This window comes from Fusarium pseudograminearum, chromosome 1 (genome assembly GCF_000303195.2).
Source record: "Fusarium pseudograminearum CS3096 chromosome 1, whole genome shotgun sequence".
Lineage (NCBI taxonomy): Eukaryota > Fungi > Ascomycota > Sordariomycetes > Hypocreales > Nectriaceae > Fusarium > Fusarium pseudograminearum.
In genome coordinates, this window is record NC_031951.1 from 7,071,103 (window position 1) to 7,092,687 (window position 21,585).

Sequence of the window (21,585 nt, forward strand, 5' to 3'; positions counted from 1 at the left end):
CAATAATTTTAGATGGGCTGCGATTGGCTGAGTGAAGATGAATGTGAAATAATGTGTACATGCAGAGTGGAGTCTTCTTAAAAGTCTATCCATGCAATGCTTTCAAGGCAGAATCTTGGGTCAGTAAATCTCTCGGATTACCGGTTTCCACGATCCTACCATCTTTCATGACGACGACTATGTCAAAGTCTGTGACATGATCAAGTCGATGTGTGACTTCGATGACTGTCCTGCCGTGCATAACTTCCCGGATGACTTGGCGCACTTCCTTGGTCGTGGCGTCATCCACACTGCTTGATGGTTCATCAAGAAGAACAATCTTCGAGTGGGATAGCAACGCTCGTGCAAGACAAAAGAGTTGACATTGTCCAACTGAGAAGCCAAGTGCTGAAATATCGGCGTCTAACCCTCCACGGGTTTCAACGGCTGACCATATAGTCGTCATTTTCAAAGCTGTTATGAGCATCTCATCCGCCTGGGCGAGCTCTTCAGGGTCCATGTTGTGCCGTACAGTGCCTGACATGCTGACTGGGTCTTGGGGTATAGTTGTGATTTGTGATCTGATGTATTGGCGTGGTATCTCCGCAAGATCTTTGCCATCGATGCGAATACTGCCGGACTGGAGTTCGAGAAGTCGTAAGATCGAGAGAACGAGGGAAGATTTGCCACTAGAATAGACATTAGCGTTTTCGATAGAAAATGGAGGATGTTGTAACATACCTTCCAGACCGACCGCAAAGGCAGACTTTCTGTCCTGGTTCGATGACTAGAGATACATCATGGAGGACCGGTTCCGATTCATCACTATTAAATCCTTAGCAATATCTCCAAACCCCAGTAATTAGTAGCATACCTGTATGAAGCCGTGATCCCCTCAATCTCAATTTTGCCGATTGGCCAGTCATCTGGTATCTCTTTTTCGGTTTCCTTGTTCTCGTTTGGTGTGCTACTAATGAACGCTTTGAGTCTGGCTATGGCCCCCAAGGACGTCTCCAAACTCGTCCATTGATCAATAACAGTCGTTAGAGTCAGGTTGAGGCCGAGCAAGTTGACCATAGAGAGCCCTATTGCTCCTTCGCTTGTGGTTCCTGGGATTCGGAGCGCAATAGTAACCAACAGCATCGCCATGCCAGCGACGAAGAAATCAAGCACCAGCTCTAACCATCGTTGTATGCAAAACATTAGATAAAAAGGTTTTTGTGATGTGTTGAGCAGTTTGAAACTCTCGTCCAAAAGTTCTTTGGACCACCCAAACGTGCGGACGGTTGATAGTCCCGCCGTGATCTCGGTGAATTGCGTGTATAGTGGTGTCTTTGCTTCAAGATCGAGAAGACGCATTTGCCTCGAGGTGCGGAGATAGTACTTCTGGATGAGGTATAATGCAAGGAAAGAGAGTGGGAGAAAGGCCCCAAAGTAGCTTGCGCCCGATGCAACAACTCCCGTTTGGACCAAGCCTCGAAGGGTCAGGTCGAGCGTGAGGTAGAACGCCAAAGGTAACGACATGTCAATGAGCGTCATGTCTTGGCTGAAGCGGTTCAAGATACTGCCATTTTCCGTTGTTGTAAAGAAGTGTAATGGCGCTCTGCAGACAGATTTCAAGAGTTGCTCGTGAAGATTGTTGGAAGACTTTTCGACGCCCATTATGAGGAAGTAGCTGATGTTGACAAGTGCTAGAATCATGGCGGCAACGACGAGTCCCACATAGCCACCTACATATTTGGCATCCTTTGACCCATCGCCCTTTTCGGTCCAGATTCGTAGCCAGATCTGAGGCATAGCTTCCGTGACCGCGCCCATCACAGCGGTGGGAAAGACAATACCGATGACTTTCCAACCCATTGATCGAACGTAGATTTTGTAGCATTCTGTATCGCCTGTCTTTCGTGACAGATCAATCTCTTCTTTTGGGATAACCGTAGCAATATCCTTTTGGACGATTTCGGGGGACTGCATGGGTGTAATAACTTTGAGCGTTTCCGTAAGTTCGAGTTCAGAGTATGTAATTTGGTTGCGAGCGATGCGGCCCTCGTCAACAACTGTGATGCGATCGGCCGAGGAAAGGAAACGGGCTGCTTGTCAGTATTCGTTCTCCCATTGCTGAAAGGAATGCTTACCATTACTGGTTGCCAGAATGACAGTGCTTTTCCGAAGCAACCCTTTCTCTCCCAGAAGTCGATCAAAGACTGTGTCGGACGTCGTCTGGTCAAGGCTGCTGAAAACATCGTCAAGAACGATGAGCTTGCTCTGGGAATACACAGCGCGAGCTAGAGCGACTCTCTGCTTCTGCCCACCACTCAACGCGACTCCTCTGGAACCAACAACAGTCTCTTGACCCTGAGGCAACTGCGCTAGATCCTCATCAAGTGCACATGATCGTATGACTCTTGCGAGCCACTTCTCATCAACCTGTGACTGCCCGATGATGTTTTTGCTGACTGTTGTGTTCCGAAGCCATGGAACTTGATCGCAATATGCAACTGAAGCTTCTGTTCTGACACTTCCTTGTGATGGCGTGTTCTCGCCGATGATGGCTTTGAGAAGAGTCGACTTGCTGCTTCCTACTTTTCCCACGATCATGTTGATGGTTCCTTGAACAACACGCATGTTGATATCGGTAAGAAGTGTGTTTCCTTCGTCGGTGGAAAAGCATGCATTGTTGATGGCCACTGCCAGGCCATTTTCAGGCACCTCTGCTGTCATGATGTCTTGCTCCTTGAGCAACAGAAATGCCTGGATTCTGCCACACCCTGCCACAACTCCAGCAATCTGCATCAACGAAACAAGAATCGTAACAAGCGGTTGGGTGACAAGTGATACTAAGGACAGTGAGGTAAAGGCCTCAGCAACGCTCAGTCCTTGGTCGGATCTTGACCAGTAGATTGCCGAGAGTATCACAACGACTGGTGTTACTTGTGCAGAAACCATGGCTAAAATGTTAGCAAGGATAAACGAGAAGGTACCGGCAGCTTACCAAGTGTGACAAAATGTACAAGTAGCCATCGAAATTTTGCAGATACTTTTAGTTCCTTTACTCTCAGACTCTGCACTGTTTGGCGAAAGAAATTCGTCAAGCCCATCATCTTAATGCCTTTGATCTGGTCCAGCATGCTTGATGTTTCGCCCACGCGCTTTTGGACCATTGCGTTCCATTGCACTGTCGCTGGCTCCATGGCTACAGAGATGATTCCGCTCAAAATGGTGGTGACTTGATTGTTAGCATTGTTACAATTTGCGAGCCAACATCCACTTACCAATCGTTGGAACGAGTACAAGAAGACTCGGATTGCCTATCTGACGGTGCAGTAGGTAGATACCAATAGGAAGTTCTATCATGTTGGCCCACATATCATGGATCGATGCCCCAGCAGCCACAATCGTTTCGACATCCGTTGTCATGAGTGTAACTTGTGCGGAATCTTTGACAGACGATGTTTTGAGTTTTAGCGTCTTCTTGAATATCAACGAGATCAGTCCGCCTCGGTACATGGTGACCATCTGAAACGACAGGTGCTTGTGCCATGCTCCGGATATCGCAAGGCCGAGATAGATAAGTACAGTCGCTCCGATGAGGCCACTGGAAATTTGTACAGACATTTCCTTTCGACCAACAAAGTTAATGACGGATTGTATAAGAAATGGCTGTGCAAAATTGAAACCACTGTGGAGAAGTCGAGGAAGGATGCCTACTGCAAACTGCCATTTATACGCAAGAAAGGTGCACTTCAAAAGGCTGGAGGGTCCGTTCTTTGGGTCTGTAAATGTTAATACAGACTCCAAACGTGCTTTGGATGGAACTTACCTCGTATCCATCGCTCTTCCAAGGGTTTTGATACATGGTCTGTATCGAATTTTGGGTCGATGTTTTGCAAATCCGCAGTTTCGAGAATGCCACGATACCCTTGAAGGAAGAGGCTGTTCAGCCACCAGAACACACTTCTATTAATCACACCTGAAGAAGTCTCCCGTATCTTTTCGTTCTCTCCCACTAAGACTTTAGGCCATTCCTCTAAGATCAGAAGAGTCACTTTGAGGGCGAAAGCGCAAGTGAACACAGCCGCAATAGCCCACATCGACCTGATCCAAAAGGTGCGCACCAAAGCAATGTCGAGGATGATGGTGATGGCAAGGTATCCCCCAATAATCTTGGACGGCTTTCTCGAGTTTCTATGTTCGACAAAGATCAAGGTAATGAGTGCTATCGATTCAACCAATCCCAAGACTGGTTCTGCGATGGCCATATTTGCGGAGCTCTCTCGAGACCATAACACGATTAAGGCTACCTGCAGGCAGACATAACAAGCAGCCGTGGCCTAGACTATTAGCAACGCCAGATTTTCATTCAGGATACTTACCAGTTTTAGCCATAATAAAATCCCAAGTTCCGTAACCCTGTCATTGTTCCGCAGGGCAAAGAGTCTAAGTGGCACGAGAAACAGAAACAATGTAGCAGGGAGAAGCGACAAGATACTCTGCTCAAAAAGAATGGTAAAGTCGAAAACGCCTATTCGATGAGGCCCGAAATTATTGTCTAAATCCATGTTGTCGTGAAGAAACAAATATTCCCATGATGTACTGCTAATTCAGCCATGTTATATAAGTTCTTTGCGTCAAACAGGGAGCGCTCCAAGGGACTTGAAGGGGTTTAGCGGCGAGTCACCGTGGTGGGTGGGGTTATACGGAATACGCATACGGGGGATACGATTATTGTAAGACGGACGAAAGCGGGACATTCTTCCGCTTACACTCTCATGTCTTTTCTATGAGAGAGTCGGTCAGATCGAGTATCATCGCACCTTTCTGTGACTACCTAGGTAATCATACCTGCCACCACGTCACCCGTCATGCTTTGCCAAAGGTGCAAAGAGCTTTTTACTCTGGTTGTCCAAGTATCAGGTTCCAGCTCCTTTCCTCATCAAACTTGCATTGAGGACTGGAAGTATTCAATAGAATTGAGATGCATGATTTGCGCAACAGTTTGGTTCCGATATACACCGGGTGAACAACAAAAGCTTGGCCAGCTTGAGGGATACAAGTTCGAAACATATGGGCTCACGAGTATGTTTGTCATTGAGGGTAACAGTTCAGAATTTGTCTTGGACGTTCAATTAGGCCCGAGTGCAGCCACAAGCACAAATATTCCATCGCGCTTTATTAGCTTCAAAGCTCGCAAGGGTATTATTCTGGTGCAGCTCTAGGGATAGGAGAGATGCTGATGAGAAGTAGAGACTGATAAAGAAAAGAGTCTTGGGCACAACCGCCTCGTTCTCGATTCCCTACAATTCTCTGCCAGCACAAACTCGCCCGAGGTCTTCTCGTTGGCGAGAGGATGGATAAGTCAATGCCAGGAGAAGCATACATCATGCAGCAAACCAATTGATACAAAATGGTATCCTACGCGACTACTCACCTTCAGGTCCACTAATGAAACAGACGACCCTATCGTATCCCTTGTGGAAACAAACACGTTCACTCCTTCGGGACCATACATGACCCTCAGTCATTCATGGGGTAAAGGCCATATTATCACTCTGAACAAGCAGTCCTATCAAGGCCTCCTACATGGGATGCCACTATCGTCTTTACCGCCGACCTTCCGCGATGCTTGTATTATTACTGAACAAGTCGGCATGAACTACTTATGGATTGATGCTTTGTGCATATTTCAAGACAAGGATGACCTTTCCGACTGGAGTAGAGAGGCATCGCTAATGCACAAGGTTTACTCCTTTTCGCACTGCAATATAGTTGCTGGCGACAACGCAAATAGTTCTGAACCCATCTTCAGAGCCCGAAACCCAAGAGAGTTGGTCCCGCCAACTAACGAGATTCGCATTACAAAGAGCGTCTATAAGTCCCAACTCCAAGAGTCTACATCAGACAAGTACATCCTGGACAAGTTGAACTATTGGAAACCTGTCAAGCATGCGCATATCAACACTCGGGGCTGGGTCATGCAAGAGCGTTTACTATCCCCAAGAGCTCTACATTTTGGCGCACAGATGGTTTACTGGGAGTGTCGTGAATGCATGGCCTCAGAAACAAACCCGGACGGATTTGAAGTGTTTGGTAACGAAGGCCCCTTCAAAGGACTCATGATTGCTCCGGATGGGCATCGTTCCTGGTCAAACTTGGTTATGGACTATTCAGCATCTGCACTAAGCTTTCCAAAAGACAAACTAGTTGCAATCTCGGCCGTCGCAAGGGTGTACGCCTCTTACCTATCAGACGAGTATGTTGCCGGTATGTGGCACAGCCATCTTCAGAACGATCTGCTATGGCGATCATACGACATTGGCAAAGCTCCTCCAACTCAATACGACACATACACAGCGCCTAGTTGGTCGTGGGCATCAGTGAATGGAGAAATAGTTAAGAGGGACTACCATACCGACAGGGTGCAGTATCTGTACAACGTCGACAGTTATGAGCTGGAGTATGCCACGGAAGACAAGATGGGCGCGGTCTTATCTGGATGGCTTCGCCTTAGCGGACAGCTTAGAAAGTTGAGGCTCTTGGACAAAATAGAGAAAAAGACGGGTATGCGGTCGATTGTTCGCGGCAATATTGAAACTGATAGGGGGCAAGACAGCGACCAGGGACCCTTGGATCTGGAATTCCTAGTGTATCCTCAACAGCCGCCGACCGAATTTGACGCGGAATGCGAAAGCGATACTTTGTACTGCATGCTAGCCCGACGTCATCTGTTCAACGAAAGTGGTGGCGCTATCAGCATGTGGGACTTTCTTCTGTTCCGGTCAGTAGATCCTTCAAATGGTACATTTCGTCGGGTTGGCTTGGCGATTACAAACATAGGAACGGTTGAACATCCGTTCTCCATGAGTACATATCTCAATCGTGGAGCCTCATCAGAACCGGCAGAAGACGGGCACGATACTACAACATTTCCTTGTGCCGCATATGAAGGCGGTGTTCATTCTATATACGTCATATAGCGAATCGGAATATGAACGACAGTGCAATTGTTGTTGTCAGGATGGGAATCCACAGGGATCAAAAGTTCGGTGAAAGAGTCAATTGCAACTGTACTACTTCGCCTCTTCCTTCTGGCATCTGTCGCCTGTTTATTACTGTCCAATTGACTATCGCAGATGATACCACTGTTGGCCAAGTAACTCACTTGCGAATGAACAAGGTTTTGAGCGTTGGTTGAGCGTTGACAACAACTGATCAGCCCTAGGATTGATGTTGAACCTTGGAAACAGAGGCTTATCGATAAGCCTCTCCTCTCATTTCGAACGGCCACCGATGCCATTAGCGCGTAAGCACTAAACATCCTTCAAAACAAGATATCCCTGGCTTAACAAGGTCAATCCTCTGCAAATACAGCTCTTTGATCGTCGATACAGTCCGTTCAACTGATCTATTGAGTGGCGATTGGGCTTGCGACGGCCCCAAATTATTATTGACCCGTTTTCGAAGGAATCAACTGCGCCATGCTCAAACGAAGCAAGGATTCAGCAAGGGCTCCCTAGCTTACGCATTTCCCGTCGGACTCACGAATGCGAAAATACCTTTTTACTCTTTTCTTCACAGCCTCCCCGAACACTTTCTTCAACAAACATTTCTACCTTACGACTCACGGTTCAAAATGTCGCAGCAAGCAACTTCTTCGACACCCGTCGACGCCGACACCATCGCGCCTCCTTCATACACAGCGCAACCGCCTGCCGAACCACCCACCGACGAAAAGATCGCCATTGAGTTCGTCTCTCCCCTCTCCCTTCAATCGCGCGACTTTGCTGACATTTACTCGCAGACAACCACACATCAACGACGATAACCTCCCCGAAGTCGTCACCGAACCGACGCACCAACATCTTCCGGCGCAAACAAGCCCGCAAACGAGTCCCCCGCCACCCGTATCGACTGTTTCGCCTGTGCAGACAAGCATCATGAATTGGGACGGAACACAATCGCCTCCGATCCTGCAGCATCCTGCTATTGCGCACCAGCAACAAGAACAACAATATCAATATGCAGGCCAGGAGAACATGTCGATTCCAATGCAGCCGCAACCTCCGATGCAGCGAAGCGGTCCTACAGTCACGCCCTTGCATTTACTAGCCGACCAAGCCGATTCGGTCGACTGCCCGTTCTGTCAGCACCAGACCGAGACAAAGGTCAAGAAGTCAGCGTCCGGAATGACACAGTACGTTCCCTTTCCATTTACAAAACGCCTTGTCTAACTGTTATAGCGTCTACGCCGCAGCGCTTTTCTTCGGAACATTTTTCGGCGTCATGTGCCCCTACATCTGCCATTGCGCATCAAACGTCAGCCATTACTGCAAGAACTGCGGTCGCAAGGTCGCCATGCGCGAATACAGAGGCGAGATGCAGCCTTTGGGTACACCGGATCATTTGAGGGAGGCTTCCAAGTATCCTGCTGCACCACCACCTGCGCCGACGAAATAGAGTATCCTCAGTGGCAGGGCCGATGGTACAAGGAGGTCAGGTATTAATTTTCATATGTGTACAAGCGATAATATTTTGTGTGTATCTACTGCTCCGGGAGCTCGTCTTCGGCGAGCAACGGCGCTCTCTCGGGTGTCTTTTTCTCCTTCTTCATTCCATATGATGCGACTGTGTAAATACCGAATATACCCATCAGTGTACTGAATGCGAATGCGACGATGCCTTTGAGTGTGAAGCTATGAATGTTAGTGGGTGTCTTGGGACAGCGATTTAGAACATACCCTTCAGGAAGACGCGGCGGAGGGACATTCTCGCCCGAGAGGTCAAGAAGGTTCTTGTTTCCAGCAGCGTTGCCGACGGTGGGAATGCCACCAGCTTTACACGCGTCGAGGTGGTTTTGGGGCAGCTCGAGAGAAGCCTGCAGAGCGAGGGGATCTTCGACGAATGTTGCGATCAACCCAGACGTGACGTGCCATTCGATATGACAGTGAAACAACCAGACACCTAACAATTAGCTACGTTCAACACTCAATCGGCAAACATACCTGGGTTATCAGCCTTGAATCGAAGCACCGCATTTCCATTTCCTCTCACGACAACAGTATCGCGTCTCATCGGTATCTCGGCTAGCTCTTCTGATCCAGTAAAGTCGCCAACGTCATCTTCACTTCGGTGAAGGACCTGGAAGTGATGACCGTGCAAATGGAATGGATGTCGTCCATCATCCCGATTATTGACAACAATCTGAACGATCTCATCCTTTTCCAGAACAAAACTATGCGTGTAAGTTCCGTAGATCTGCGGGTTTGTCGCCTCTTTTCCGCTGGTCAACGCAGTATACAGAGTAGGCACCTTGGGAGCGCGGTACGTAATGTTGTTGAAGAAGGCATAGTTGGCTCCGTCACGCAGGTTATCCATAACAACGTCAAGTTCAATATGTTTGCTGGGTTCAGGAAGTCTGGCCATGTCATCATACGGTACGAGATCCATATCGTCGTAAGGATCGAATTCGTGCACGATTAATGGTTCAGGGAGGTCCTTTTGTTGGTCGTATACTAGCCATCCTGTGACGTTCCAGTTCAGATCCTCAGGGAGTACGTCGAATAGATCCTGGATAGTCAGCCAAGTAAATCAAAGAGTGTGACAACTTACTGTATCCATGCTTGACACAATGGGAAAGTTGTCCAAGGTATTTTCTTTCGTGGTAACTAAAACACTACATCGTTGACCAGCAGATAGGTAAACCATGTTAGCCGAAGCTGGCTTTGTGTAGGCACCGTCCACCTCAACGATAGTCAGGTTATGTCCTTCGATCCAGAAGAAGTGTCCTGCAAACGCGCCAATGTTGGCCAGTCGAAGAAGATATGTCTTTCCAGGCTGGACATCGACTTGTAGATCCTGAGTCTCGTTCATAAGAGCGGCTTGAGGAACTGGTTCAGCTCCAGTTGGGTTTCCTTTTCTCATAAACTCTGGAATCAAAGTCTGCATCTGGTCGTGATACCAATCTGAGATAGTCATGATGATTTCCTCGTCATATTGGTCTTTGAAAGGTGACTCTGGGTCATGAATGATGAGAGGACCACGAAGGCCATCGGGGTATTGACTTTCGGTATGAGAGTGATACCAATATGTTCCAGGTTGGGTAATCTATTTGATCAGCTTCATTTTCATCTTAGTGTATCGTAGTCGCATACCGTAAAGTTATAAAGAAAAGACTCGCCAGGTCGAATAGCGCATTGAGTAACCTGTGAAGGACCATCCATATGATTGGAACCATTCATAAACAATCCATGGAAATGCAGTGATGTGCTCTGATTGCCCAGATTATTCCTCGCGTTGACCAAAACGGTATCTCCAACATTAGCCTCAATTCTGGGAATTGGCCACTTCCCGTTTATGCCAATCGTCGGCCTCTCAAATTCCCCGTCAGGATCCGCCCTGACCCATTCAATAGTGAAATCATAAGACACCGTCGCAGCCAAAACGGCCGGTGTAAAAAGCACAGCCCATCCGAATCTCATTGTGTTGTTGAACTAGACAGAAATGTGATGCGACAGTCCCAAGACCTTGGACTCGGATTAAGCGTGGAGTAGGCAGGGATCTTATCAATCAGATAATCCGACGGTCGGTCGCGTGTACACTTTTTTGCTTCCTGCACGGTTATTTCCCTCTCCTTTTTTTAAAGACATACGCACCAAGGGCTTCATCAAAGTTTTCGTTCCAAGCGAAACAGCTGATTCCAGGTTAAAACAACGCGTGATTCGACCTCACAGGGTCCAAGTGGGCATCGTGTGACTCGTTAGTCCTGAACCGGCCGAGGCAATTTCGAGGCGAAAAAAAGCCAAAGCCTTGGCGTGCGGTGGCTTCGGAATAAACTCATTTGACTATTTCTTATCTGATCCGATCTTTTCGATAGCATAGCAAATCTCCATACCAAAGGTTGCTCCAAGATGCTCGAATTGTTCTCGGTCCCCGTGTTTGTCGTTGTCTTTCGAGAGACTCTCGAGACGGCCATCATTGTCTCTGTCTTGCTGGCTTTTCTCAAGCAGACTCTTGATGGCTCACATCGCGATGCCAACCTTTATAAAACCCTACGCACACAGGTACGCCTACTGTCACTGCCAACATACTAATTCATCTTGCTAATTGACATGACAGGTCTGGGCTGGAACTGCGACTGGCTTCGCAGTCTGCGCCATTGCATCTGGTATCATCATTGGCACATTCTACATTCTAGGGAGCGATACCTGGGCAGACCATGAGTACTACTATGAAGGCGTGTTTTCGCTCATTTCGGCAATCATCATCACCATAATGGGCGGCGCTTTGCTGCGCGTCGGAAAGATGGAGGATAAATGGCGAGCCAAGCTGTCCAAGGCGATTGAGGAACCCGTCGTAGCTGGTCACGGAAAAAGGGCCTGGCTGATCAACTTGTTTGAGAAGTATGCCATGTTTGTATTGCCTTGTATCACTGTTCTTCGCGAGGGTATTGAGGGTATCGTTTTCGTTGCGGGCGTGTCATTCTCTGCGCCCGCTTCAGCTGTGCCTTTGCCCGTCATTTTGGGTTTGACACTGGGCGCTCTCGTTGGATATGCTCTCTACCGGTAAGTCTCCTATGTTTAAGCTTTCCAGCCTCATCTAATTTTTGCAGGGGTGGTTCATCTGCAAAGCTGCAGTATTTCCTCGTCGCTTCGACCTGTCTTTTGTACCTTGTCGCGGCAGGCTTGTTCTCCCGTGCCATTTGGCTTTTTGAGCAGCAGCAGTGGAACAAGGTTGTCGGTGGCGATGCCGCGGAACTCGGGGATGGTCCTGGATCGTACGATATTGACCGTAGCATATGGCATGTCAACGTGAGTAGCTCATATCCTCCCCCCAAACCCCCAGCTGACAATTCAGTGCTGCAACCCCCAACTCAACGGCGGAGGAGGCTGGGCTATCCTGAATGCTGTTGTCGGATGGAACAATTCCGCCACATACGGATCTGTTCTCGCATACAACTTGTACTGGGTGTTTGTCATTGCACAATTTACCGCAATGGCATACAAAGAGGATCATGGCCATTGGCCTCTTGTCAAGGCCAAGGAAGTGCACACCAGGACAGACTAGGTAGATTAGATGAATGTATTGAACCCTTGAATACAACAAACCCCATCAGAAATCGTGTTCGTTCATACAACCAGTCGTCTACATGCGCGCCATCCGAGAAAACAATAAAATCCTGAGTAAAAAACCACCTAATCCTCATCAGCGCGGGCCTTCTTGCGAGGTCGGCCAGGACCACGGGCAGCGCCTTTGCGCTTATCGTTGGAAGCACCGCTAGCCAGCTCTTTGGCCTGGAACTTATCCAGTTCAGCCGGAGCGATGCTACGCAGAAAGTCCTCCTTCTCCACGGTCGAATCGTTACGCTTGAAGCCGACCCATTGAACTTCGTACTTCTTGGCTCTGCTGGTGGTGTCGCGTCTGAGAATCTTGAAGACGTGGTAGACTTCTAGCTTGGTAGCAGCATCGCGACCGCCGAGCTTATCCCAGTACTGGAAGACGAGCGCAGGAACCTGCTCTTGGAGACTCCATTCTGTCTCCCACGTAGTTTCTCCGCCGTCCCACAAAACCCGGATATCGACGGTGGAATTAGCCTCGTCGATGCGGTGACTGATGAACGAGTCGATCTCTACGTCTTCCTTATAGCCGGGATCGATTCGTCCGCTCACGTCTCCGTTGGGCTGCGCCTTGTCGCCGTTGGGCTTGGGCACATCGTGTTCTGCAGGGCCATCTTCATTCGGGGCGTCTTCGGTGATGGCTTTCTTCTCAGCGGAAGCAGTGATCTTTGGTGTGCCATGCTTTGAAGCTCCGTGCGGTGTACCTGTTCGAGAGGTCCCGGCTTTCGGAGTGTCGGTTCGAGGGGTCGCGACGTGAGTACCAGCTTTCGGAGTACCGGGTCTCATACCAGGAGAAGCATTTGTAATGTCGGGCTTTTCGCGATGAGCGAGGCTGTCTTCTTTGATGGGAGTAGCTGGGCGCATGGCGTCTCGAGTCATTAGGGGTGAAGTAGGGAAGTCGTAAGGGTCTGATGATAGTCAGCGACAGCCAATAAGACGACAAAGAAAGTTAATACCTTTTCTGGGTGATTCCATTAAGATAGGTCAAAAAATCACAAAGCGCCGATTGACCTTTAGTCGTGGCTTTGTGCGTTGAGCTTTGGTTCCTTCTCCAGGTCCAGTTCCTGTTGGTGCGCTATTGCGTCACTGTGTAGATGTTGGTCGCAAATTGGAGCGTGGGCGCGTTGACTAGCAACGCGTTGGATAAGGAAAGTGAAGGAAGGATTGGGGGCTGCAGCGCCACAATCAGGTCAGCCAGCCACTGCGTGTATATTCCCAGCTGATGACTTGACAGCTTCCTTGTTTTATCTCAATACATTTGCTTGCTTGTGTAACTGTGACTGTTATTCTGTTGCCATTACGCAGACTTCACTCTGAATCTTTGGTGTTACCGATGCATTGACCTCTAGTTTGTCGTCATTGTCATGGTAATCCAGCACATGATACGAATAGAACAATACACACCCCAATAGCCGTTATCGCTCAACGTCAATACACAGTTCAACTGTACCTGGCATATAGCAGTCACTCAATTGGCCCAGTATTGACTGTGGCTGAGGCAATTGATGTCGTGAATTGTACGGAGTTGTGGGGCCTCAATTAACGGTTAGCTGTGTCATGATACGAAGCAACACTTAAAATCCTTGCGACCTAGTGTCACTAACAGGTAGCACTTATTGATAATGTACCAGGGGGAGTCTCCCGTGGTACGAGTCTCCAATTTACTTAGGGTTGTCACTTCATCCAGCTTCTGTACATAGGAACTGCCTTATCAAGCTGGCTAGGTCATGATAAGACGACCATAGCCAAAGTCGTTCATCCAGATTGTCTCTTGTATCATCGTTCTAGAGTTATCGTACACTTTCTTGATACTCAGTCTTCTTTTCTATATGTGATGAGCGTATCCAATTGCCTGACATATGATGGGTATCATTCTCCACGTCCTCCTCGCTCGTCATGAATGCTGTTGATAGATCTGGATTTCCAACAATAGCCAATCGACCAGAAATGATATTTTTTTCTTCTTAGATTTAACGAGGGTCTCATGAGATTCCGCAGCAAGTAATCGAGACTCTGAGTAAAAGCTGTTGGGGTCCCATTTCAACAATGTTGATCAGCATCATGGCCAAGGTCATCGATCCACAAAGTTTGCCCAACATGTAGTTAGCATGAGTACAATTGTCTGCCACCAGCAATATTCCACAGAGTCAACATATATTCCCATGCCTGTAGCTCGAATACATCAGACTCTTACGATCATGGTTCTCCGGTGTCGATATCGGACACGGTCAGTCGTGTGGTGATCATCCATACGCGATGAACATACCCTATACACGGTGGATGACACAGCTCGGCGGGACCCGATTTCCTTGCGGCTTTCAAGGCTGTCCTCCCAAGTCTTGGGGCATAAAATTAAATAGCCTAATTTGATCTAAAGTAAAAAATGATATATGATTTCGTCTCTTGTGCTTCCAGTGGCCGTTCTACTTGATACCCTCAGGCCTGCCTCATGATGTGCCTGTGCAGTAAATGGGCAAACTTCACGCCAGAAGAATGTTCACCATACTACCACAACATAAAGTGAATCGGTTACCATTGCTTTAAATCTGTGTCAATATTGGTAGGTTCTACACCATTCAGCCTTGTAAGTTTTTGTTCTACCATGCACATAGGTACCTGGGCAGGCAAGTGACTGGTAAGTCCCGTGCTTAGATGGCAAACACTAAACAAACAAACCTCCACCACGATCACACCGCATTCTTTTTGGTCAAAGCTCAACCGTACTACCTTGTGAGCGAGATTCTTGAGAAATAACGGGCCGAAACCGGGGCCCCGGGAATGTTGCTTTGAAGATAGTCGCTAGTCCGCCGCTCCAACCGGATGGTAAGAGTCCAGACAAATCTATGGGGATCATGAAGCGCGTCTACGGATACATACATTTAGAAGTGGATCGCAGGACAACTTGTTCCTGGAGAAAGTCTGGTTGCACTTACATGGGGTCCCCTTTAGACGCGGTGGGCCTGGAGTTCCCGCGCGGCTTCCGACGGTAAAGGCCAAACAAGGGTTCATCAATCTTCAGGCGTTCTGGATGCCACCAGTTGATATCCTACATTAATGCATATAATGTTGCCTTTGTCGACTATTTAGTAATTGTCTCACCTGCACAAGGACCAAGAGGCTGCGCTCATACAAGAGTTGATATGAGCCCGAGCCGATGACATAATACAGCTTATTCTCGTGTTAACAGCCGTATCGATGCTATCAAGGCAAAGAAACAAGGAAAGAAAATTCTTTTGCTTGAAAATGACGCCTTTGACGCCAGTGGCTTTAGTGGCCGGTAGATCATCTTAGGGGCTGGTTGGTATCTGCAAGCCAACGCCACAGAGGTAACTTGTCAATTGCACAGTAGCGTCAACTTACAGATATAGTGTAGAAATTGGCATAACTTCTTGACCTATTCGGTGAACTATTGATATGTTGCAAGTGTGTATGCTGTATATATCTCGTTCTAATTCATGGACGGAGTTTAATAAATATTATTGCCACAGCACTAACATGGGGCTTCTAAGACACCATTGATGATCCCATACAGTGGCTTAATGGCGAATTGCGATGACCGGTGTGATCCGTATTACAGTTCAGCTTGGCAACCACATTCACGGACTTGAAGATACAGAATAGGCAGTTAGAATTATATGCCAAGTACGCAAGCTATTAAAAAGTCTAGGGAAAGCATCCTACTGTGGCCTGGACTTACTAGACTCATAGCAACCCAAACCATGCTGGCTTGTGCTGAGCACCTCATCGATGCACTGCAAATCCTGTCTCACAAGCAGACCGAGTGACCATGACATTAGGTAAAGCTTATGGCCCAACAAGCCGGGAACAGGTTACTAAGTACGATCGGGCAGGTGAGTGTATTGACACGACATACCACAGTTGGCGTGGTTCAATACAAGGATGGCGATATTCTCCCACGCTTGTCCCACTCTCCATCCCGCGGTCTGCATGCAGTAGTTATGTAAAGACATCTCGATCAAGACCAGGGGCTCTCGGGGAGTCCAGCCTTATGGAGAGAGGCAACCTCGTGTCGAGGGTGGTGAGATTGGTGATCAAGGTGTGCTGAGCTGTAGTTCATCCTTGTTGTTCGTCATACGCCTAAATACCATTGGGACGTTTAAATGAGCAAGCATCCCGCTATATCACACCATATAGCATGGCAGCCAGTGGCCCAACCATATGCTGTCGAAACACCGGTTGAGGAAGTTGTGTTTGACGTTAATTGGTATTGTGACTCCATCATCAAGCTCAGCTCATGTAACCCACTCAGCCGGACAACCGAAATAGAGGCTCCACGGGGAGTTTGACAAAAAACAACATGTCAGATCAATTACCGCCCAAGAATAGCAGATAGTTAAAGCAATGGAACCTCATCAAAAGAGCCTCGAAAAGTGAGGTTAAATGGAATCGGGATCCCACAAGGTCGGGCTCTGTAGACTAAACCGGTCCATTGCCCGGCAAGACTCAAAAGATCCATGCTATTAAAATGTCCAGAGTGGGTAAGAAATTGTGTTTTTAGAGATGGTTATTGGTCCCAAGGAAATAAGCGTGCGATCACCTCAGATCGCGTCATCGTCCTAGTCACTTTAGAATGTTGAAAAGCTTCAACTGCAGAGATTTTCATGACACATTAGCTTTGCCTCCCAAGGCCAACAGCAGCAATTATCGCATTCCTATTCGCTGACTCACCGCAAAATGGCACGACTCAGGCCCGAACCGTTTCCTACTCTAATTTGATCCCTTGTCTTGTTTGGCTTTGCCTTTTTCTGCATCGTCTTCTAGACTCTTGAGGCTCCGCCAGTTGGTGGGTACGACGAGTTTTCCTAATTTTGCCTTGCCCTTCCCATGGGGATGGTTAGGAACGGGGTATCCGTACCGGTCCCATGAGATGGGCTCCTCTCTTTATTAAAGGAGGCGCGCCCCCTTCCCGGTGTTGCTGGTCTTGTCCATTCAATCGAGTTCTGTATCCTTTCTAGACTGCCAGATTTACAGTCTTGTCATCATGAGCAACGACGATCTCAAGGGTCTTGAACCCGAAGCTAACAAGACCAACTATGTTGGCTCTGGCTCTGGCACTGGCTCTGACACAGAAGAGGGTACGTCAAGAACCACAGTCTATACACTGAACTCTGCTAACTTTGACCAGGTCGTCTTCAGCATGCTGCCGATGCCAAGCGCCAAATTGGTGTTTTGAGCGCATCTATGCTCATCTTCAACCGAGTCATCGGTACCGGTATCTTTGCGACTCCCGGCTCCATCCTCGCCCTTCTTGGAAGTCCCGGTCTGGCCCTCATCATTTGGGTCGTAGGTTCTCTCATCGCTGCTGCTGGTACTGCAGTCTACCTCGAATGGGGAACTGGTATCCCCAAGAACGGTGGTGAGAAGAACTACCTCGAGTTCATCTACCGCAAGCCCAAGTTCCTCGTCACCGGCATCTACGCTTCCTACATTTTGCTCATGGGTTGGGCGTCTGGTAACTCTGTCGTCTTTGGCGAGTACATCCTCCACGCTGCCAACAAGGAGGTCGATCGATGGAACCAGCGTGCCATTGGTCTAGCTTGCATCACGACTGCTTTCCTCATCCACGGCTGTGCTCTCAAGTGGGGTCTTCGCCTTCAAAACGCCCTTGGCTTCATCAAGCTGGGCATCGTCTTTATCATGATCATTTGCGGTTTCGCCGCTCTCGGCGGCCACCTCAAGATCGACGAGAAGCCCGACAACCTGAGCCGCGCTTTCGAGGGCACCACTGGCAGCGCCTACGGTGTTGTTACTGCTCTGTACAACGTCATTTGGAGTTTCGTCGGTTACAGCAACGCCAACTATGCTCTCAGCGAGACTCGCAACCCTGTGCGCACTCTCAAGATCGCCGCTCCTACCGCCATCATTTCGGTCTCCATCATTTACATCCTCGTCAACATCGCCTACTTCGCCGCTGTTCCCAAGGCCGAGATCATTGCCTCTGAGCGTCTTGTCGCTGCTTCTCTCTTCCGCAACGTCATGGGTCCTGCTGCCGAGCGCGCCATGTCTGTCTTTGTCGCCCTTTCCGCTTTCGGCAACGTCTTGAGTGTTATCTTCTCTCAGGGTCGTCTCGTTCAGGAGCTTGGTCGCGAAGGTATCCTACCTTTCTCCCGTCTCTGGGCCAGCAACCGACCTTTCAACGCTCCTTTGGCTGGTCTCTTCGAGCACTGGGTCATTTGTGTTATTGTCATCCTTGCTCCTCCTCCTGGCGATGCTTACAACTTCATCCTCAACCTCATCTCTTACCCTCTCGCCATTGTCAATACCTTTGTCGCTGGTGGTCTCGTCCACCTATACCTCCACCGCGAGAAGTACAACTGGAACGCTCCCATCAAGGCTACTCTGCCTGTCACCGTCTTCTTCCTTCTCAGTAACATGTACCTCGTGATTGCTCCCTTCATCGCTCCCGATGACCCCAGCCAGAACCAGTACAAGAGCATGCCTTACTACATCCACTGTGTTGTCGGTATTGGCATCCTCGTCGCTGGCGCTTTCTACTGGCTTGTATGGGCTGTCATTCTTCCCAAGATTGGTGGCTACAAGCTTGTTCGCGAGACTCATGTTGATGAGATCGATGGATGGGAGTCCAACCGCTTCCGTCGCGTTCCTCTTAATTAGACCGGAGGATAATTTTTATTTTAACAGCGTCATTTCCTAGATACCCAATATTAACATTCAACATTGTTATCAATACTTTATTCCCATTGACTTAATTGAGCCTTGACCGCGATGTTCGTGAACCGTACATGTTTGACAGCTGTCAATTGATGCACATCATAGATGCATCTAACGTGCAGACATAGCAAAAACAATGCTCCAACGCTCCACACCTGCTGTCAGCGATTTTAATGGCCCAGCTTCCTGGGTCTTCGACATTAAGGTCCACAAGATGTTGCGAATGACTTCATTCCGCATTGTTAAAGGCGATCTCGCTAGGTACCTTGTGCTGTCGGATCAACCAGGATCAACTATACTCCGTCGACTTTTTGTCGCGTTCAGTCGCGACAGCTTCCAGACTTGAGACATGAGCCATAGGTAATAGCCGCGGCATCAATTAACAGACGATACAATTCACTTGCACCTGACAGCTTACAGCTACTGCTTCTAGAATTCAGGGTCCGATGACCGAGGGTCGGTGCCAGTTCTTCCACCGATAATGACGTTCTCACGGATCCAGTTCTGTCGCCGATCGTCCAGCTCTCGGTCCTACTATTACGACCGAATCACTCTTTAAACTATCATGAGCCGTTCATCATGACAACGCCAACAAACCACAGCACACCTCAATAATGTCGAAGCTACTAAGATTCCAACGGGCGCGGCCCATGACCTGGGGAAGCACCTTCACAAGCCGTCAATTCAGCACAACGAGGGTGGCGCTGTCAGTGCGAGGACAATCCAAGCTGTTCAAGGATGCGGATGCTGCGGTTGCGGACATCAAGAGTGGTTCGACGTTGTTAAGTTCTGGGTTTGGACTCTGCGGCGTGGCTGATACCCTGATCAATGCGATCAACAAAAGAGGCCGCGACTCTCTTCACTCGCTTACAGCTGTGTCCAACAATGCTGGAGTGGAAGGCAAGGGTGGCTTGGCAGTCCTCACAAGTGCTGGCCAGGTCGATCGCTTGATCCTGTCATACCTTGGAAACAACAAGGTCTTGGAGAAGAAGTACTTGACTGGCGAATTGGCGATTGAGCTTTGTCCGCAAGGCACGCTGGCCGAGCGCATTCGAGCTGGCGGCGCTGGCATTCCTGCATTCTTCACACCAACAGCAGCTCGTAAGTCGACCGTCAGGAATACAATGACCAAGCTAATAAGCTAGATACCCTCTTGCAAGATGGCGAAATCCCCGTGCGACTAGACAAGTCTGGCGCTGTTGTCGAAAAGGGTCGAAAGCGAGAAACCCGCGAGTTCAACGGTCGAACGTTCCTCATGGAACATGCAATTGAAGGCGACGTCGCCATTATGCGAGCTTGGAAGGCAGACAAGGATGGAAACTGTGTCTTCCGGTATGTCCGACACCTCAATTACCTTCCCCCGCTAACAGATCAGATATGCGACAAAGTCATTCGGACCCCTCATGGCCAAGGCCGCAAAGCTCACCATCGTCGAAGCCGAGAACATTGTCGAAGTTGGCGAAATCGACCCCAACGATGTGAACCTCCCCGGTATCTTCGTCGACCGAATCGTCCCCGCTACAGCCGAGAAGAATATCGAGGTCCTCAAGTTGAGAGAGGAGGGTCAGGATGGACCGCCAAAGGCCACGAATGAAGCTCAGGAGCGACGAAACCGTATCGCGAGACGAGCTTCAAAGGAGCTCAAGCCTGGATACTATGTCAATCTGGGAGTGGGAATTCCGACGCTGGCCGTTTCTTTCCTGCCTGCCGACTCGACTGTGCATATTCAGTCTGAGAATGGTATCCTTGGAATGGGTGCTTATCCTACGAAGGATGAGGTTGATGCGTATGTTGCCTGACCTTTTCTGTGAACGATGCTAACAAATCAGTGATATCATCAACGCTGGCAAGGAAACAGTTACACTTGTGCCTGGCGCATCAGTCTTTGACTCGGCCGAATCTTTTGGTATGATTCGGGGTGGACATGTTGATGTGTCAATCCTTGGTGTAAGTTGCGCAATTCCTCTCAAATTTGTTTTCACTGCTGACAAGTACAGGCCCTGCAAGTCAGCGCAGTCGGTGATTTGGCCAACTACATGATTCCCGGTAAGGTGTTCAAGGGCATGGGCGGAGCGATGGATCTGGTAGCCAACCCCGACAACACCAAGATTGTCGTTGCAACCGAACACTGTGCCAAGGATGGGTCTTCCAAGATCGTGCAGCAATGTACTCTGCCTCTAACGGGCGCAGGTGTAGTCAGCACCATCATTACCGATCTTGTAAGTTTTGTGCAGTACAAGTTATTCGTGGATTGACTTTGCTAACCGTTCAATTAGTGCGTGTTTGAGGTAGATCGAGAGCAGGGTACTCTAACTCTTACTGAGCTTGCGCCGGGCGTGAGCGTCGATGAAGTTAGAAGCAAGACAGATGCAGATTTCGCAGAAGCGAGGGAACTAAAACAGATGGAGTAGTTGATACCAAGTAAACGACGGCACAGCATAGCATAATCTCAAGATACCAGTACTTTTGCATCATTCGTCATTGAATCCTGCCATGTCGCGTTGTCCATGTCCCCGCAGCGGGGGGGATGGTGGAATAGAGTTAGGCTTTAATTAAGGTAGAGGGCAGATCGACAGGGCGGGTCACCACCGTTGAGCTTGGCTTGTGAGTGCACGAATGATACAATTCCCGCCAGAGCAGATACGGAAGGTAAAACATCTCAATGCTGGGCGTGGGATGATTGGAAATGATCGTCTACAGTTGGCAAAAGTTCCAGCCGGGAATATCCACCAAGTGATGGTCTATCTACTATCTTGGTATCTATATAACTGTTGTACAGGCACACTGCAGTCCAATCAGTTCC

General features: G+C 48.7%; 8 protein-coding genes across 8 annotated transcripts; 4 read left to right on the plus strand and 4 right to left on the minus strand.

The window, feature by feature from the left end:
- Positions 1-85: 85 nt before the first annotated feature.
- On the minus strand, positions 86-4,238 carry FPSE_00566 (uncharacterized protein; the record flags this gene model as incomplete). Its single annotated transcript, XM_009253686.1, has 7 exons — positions 86-668; positions 721-804; positions 854-2,069; positions 2,115-2,927; positions 2,972-3,205; positions 3,252-3,752; positions 3,800-4,238. 7 exons carry the CDS (start codon positions 4,236-4,238, stop codon positions 86-88), a joined length of 3,870 nt encoding a protein of 1,289 aa, XP_009251961.1.
- A 3,371-nt stretch (positions 4,239-7,609) lies between these two features.
- On the plus strand, positions 7,610-8,433 carry FPSE_00567 (uncharacterized protein; the record flags this gene model as incomplete). Its single annotated transcript, XM_009253687.1, has 3 exons — positions 7,610-7,722; positions 7,778-8,149; positions 8,217-8,433. The coding sequence occupies 3 exons, from the start codon at positions 7,610-7,612 to the stop codon at positions 8,431-8,433; spliced, it is 702 nt and encodes a 233-aa protein (XP_009251962.1).
- An 85-nt stretch (positions 8,434-8,518) lies between these two features.
- Positions 8,519-10,454, minus strand: FPSE_00568 (uncharacterized protein; the record flags this gene model as incomplete). Its single annotated transcript, XM_009253688.1, has 5 exons — positions 8,519-8,669; positions 8,715-8,937; positions 8,979-9,543; positions 9,586-10,080; positions 10,128-10,454. The coding sequence occupies 5 exons, from the start codon at positions 10,452-10,454 to the stop codon at positions 8,519-8,521; spliced, it is 1,761 nt and encodes a 586-aa protein (XP_009251963.1).
- Positions 10,455-10,883: 429 nt separating this feature from the next.
- FPSE_00569 (uncharacterized protein) lies at positions 10,884-12,039 on the plus strand (the record flags this gene model as incomplete). Its single annotated transcript, XM_009253689.1, has 4 exons — positions 10,884-11,036; positions 11,092-11,537; positions 11,585-11,783; positions 11,830-12,039. 4 exons carry the CDS (start codon positions 10,884-10,886, stop codon positions 12,037-12,039), a joined length of 1,008 nt encoding a protein of 335 aa, XP_009251964.1.
- A 128-nt stretch (positions 12,040-12,167) lies between these two features.
- FPSE_00570 (uncharacterized protein) lies at positions 12,168-12,968 on the minus strand (the record flags this gene model as incomplete). The annotated part of the gene is made up of 1 exon (XM_009253690.1): positions 12,168-12,968. One exon carries the CDS (start codon positions 12,966-12,968, stop codon positions 12,168-12,170), a length of 801 nt encoding a protein of 266 aa, XP_009251965.1.
- A 2,408-nt stretch (positions 12,969-15,376) lies between these two features.
- On the minus strand, positions 15,377-15,810 carry FPSE_00571 (uncharacterized protein; the record flags this gene model as incomplete). Its single annotated transcript, XM_009253691.1, has 4 exons — positions 15,377-15,419; positions 15,450-15,495; positions 15,620-15,692; positions 15,787-15,810. The coding sequence occupies 4 exons, from the start codon at positions 15,808-15,810 to the stop codon at positions 15,377-15,379; spliced, it is 186 nt and encodes a 61-aa protein (XP_009251966.1).
- Positions 15,811-17,091: 1,281 nt separating this feature from the next.
- On the plus strand, positions 17,092-18,725 carry FPSE_00572 (uncharacterized protein; the record flags this gene model as incomplete). Its single annotated transcript, XM_009253692.1, has 2 exons — positions 17,092-17,185; positions 17,236-18,725. The coding sequence occupies 2 exons, from the start codon at positions 17,092-17,094 to the stop codon at positions 18,723-18,725; spliced, it is 1,584 nt and encodes a 527-aa protein (XP_009251967.1).
- A 671-nt stretch (positions 18,726-19,396) lies between these two features.
- FPSE_00573 (uncharacterized protein) lies at positions 19,397-21,193 on the plus strand (the record flags this gene model as incomplete). The annotated part of the gene is made up of 6 exons (XM_009253693.1): positions 19,397-19,883; positions 19,928-20,114; positions 20,158-20,568; positions 20,612-20,729; positions 20,780-21,001; positions 21,059-21,193. The coding sequence occupies 6 exons, from the start codon at positions 19,397-19,399 to the stop codon at positions 21,191-21,193; spliced, it is 1,560 nt and encodes a 519-aa protein (XP_009251968.1).
- Between the last annotated feature and the right edge of the window lie 392 nt (positions 21,194-21,585).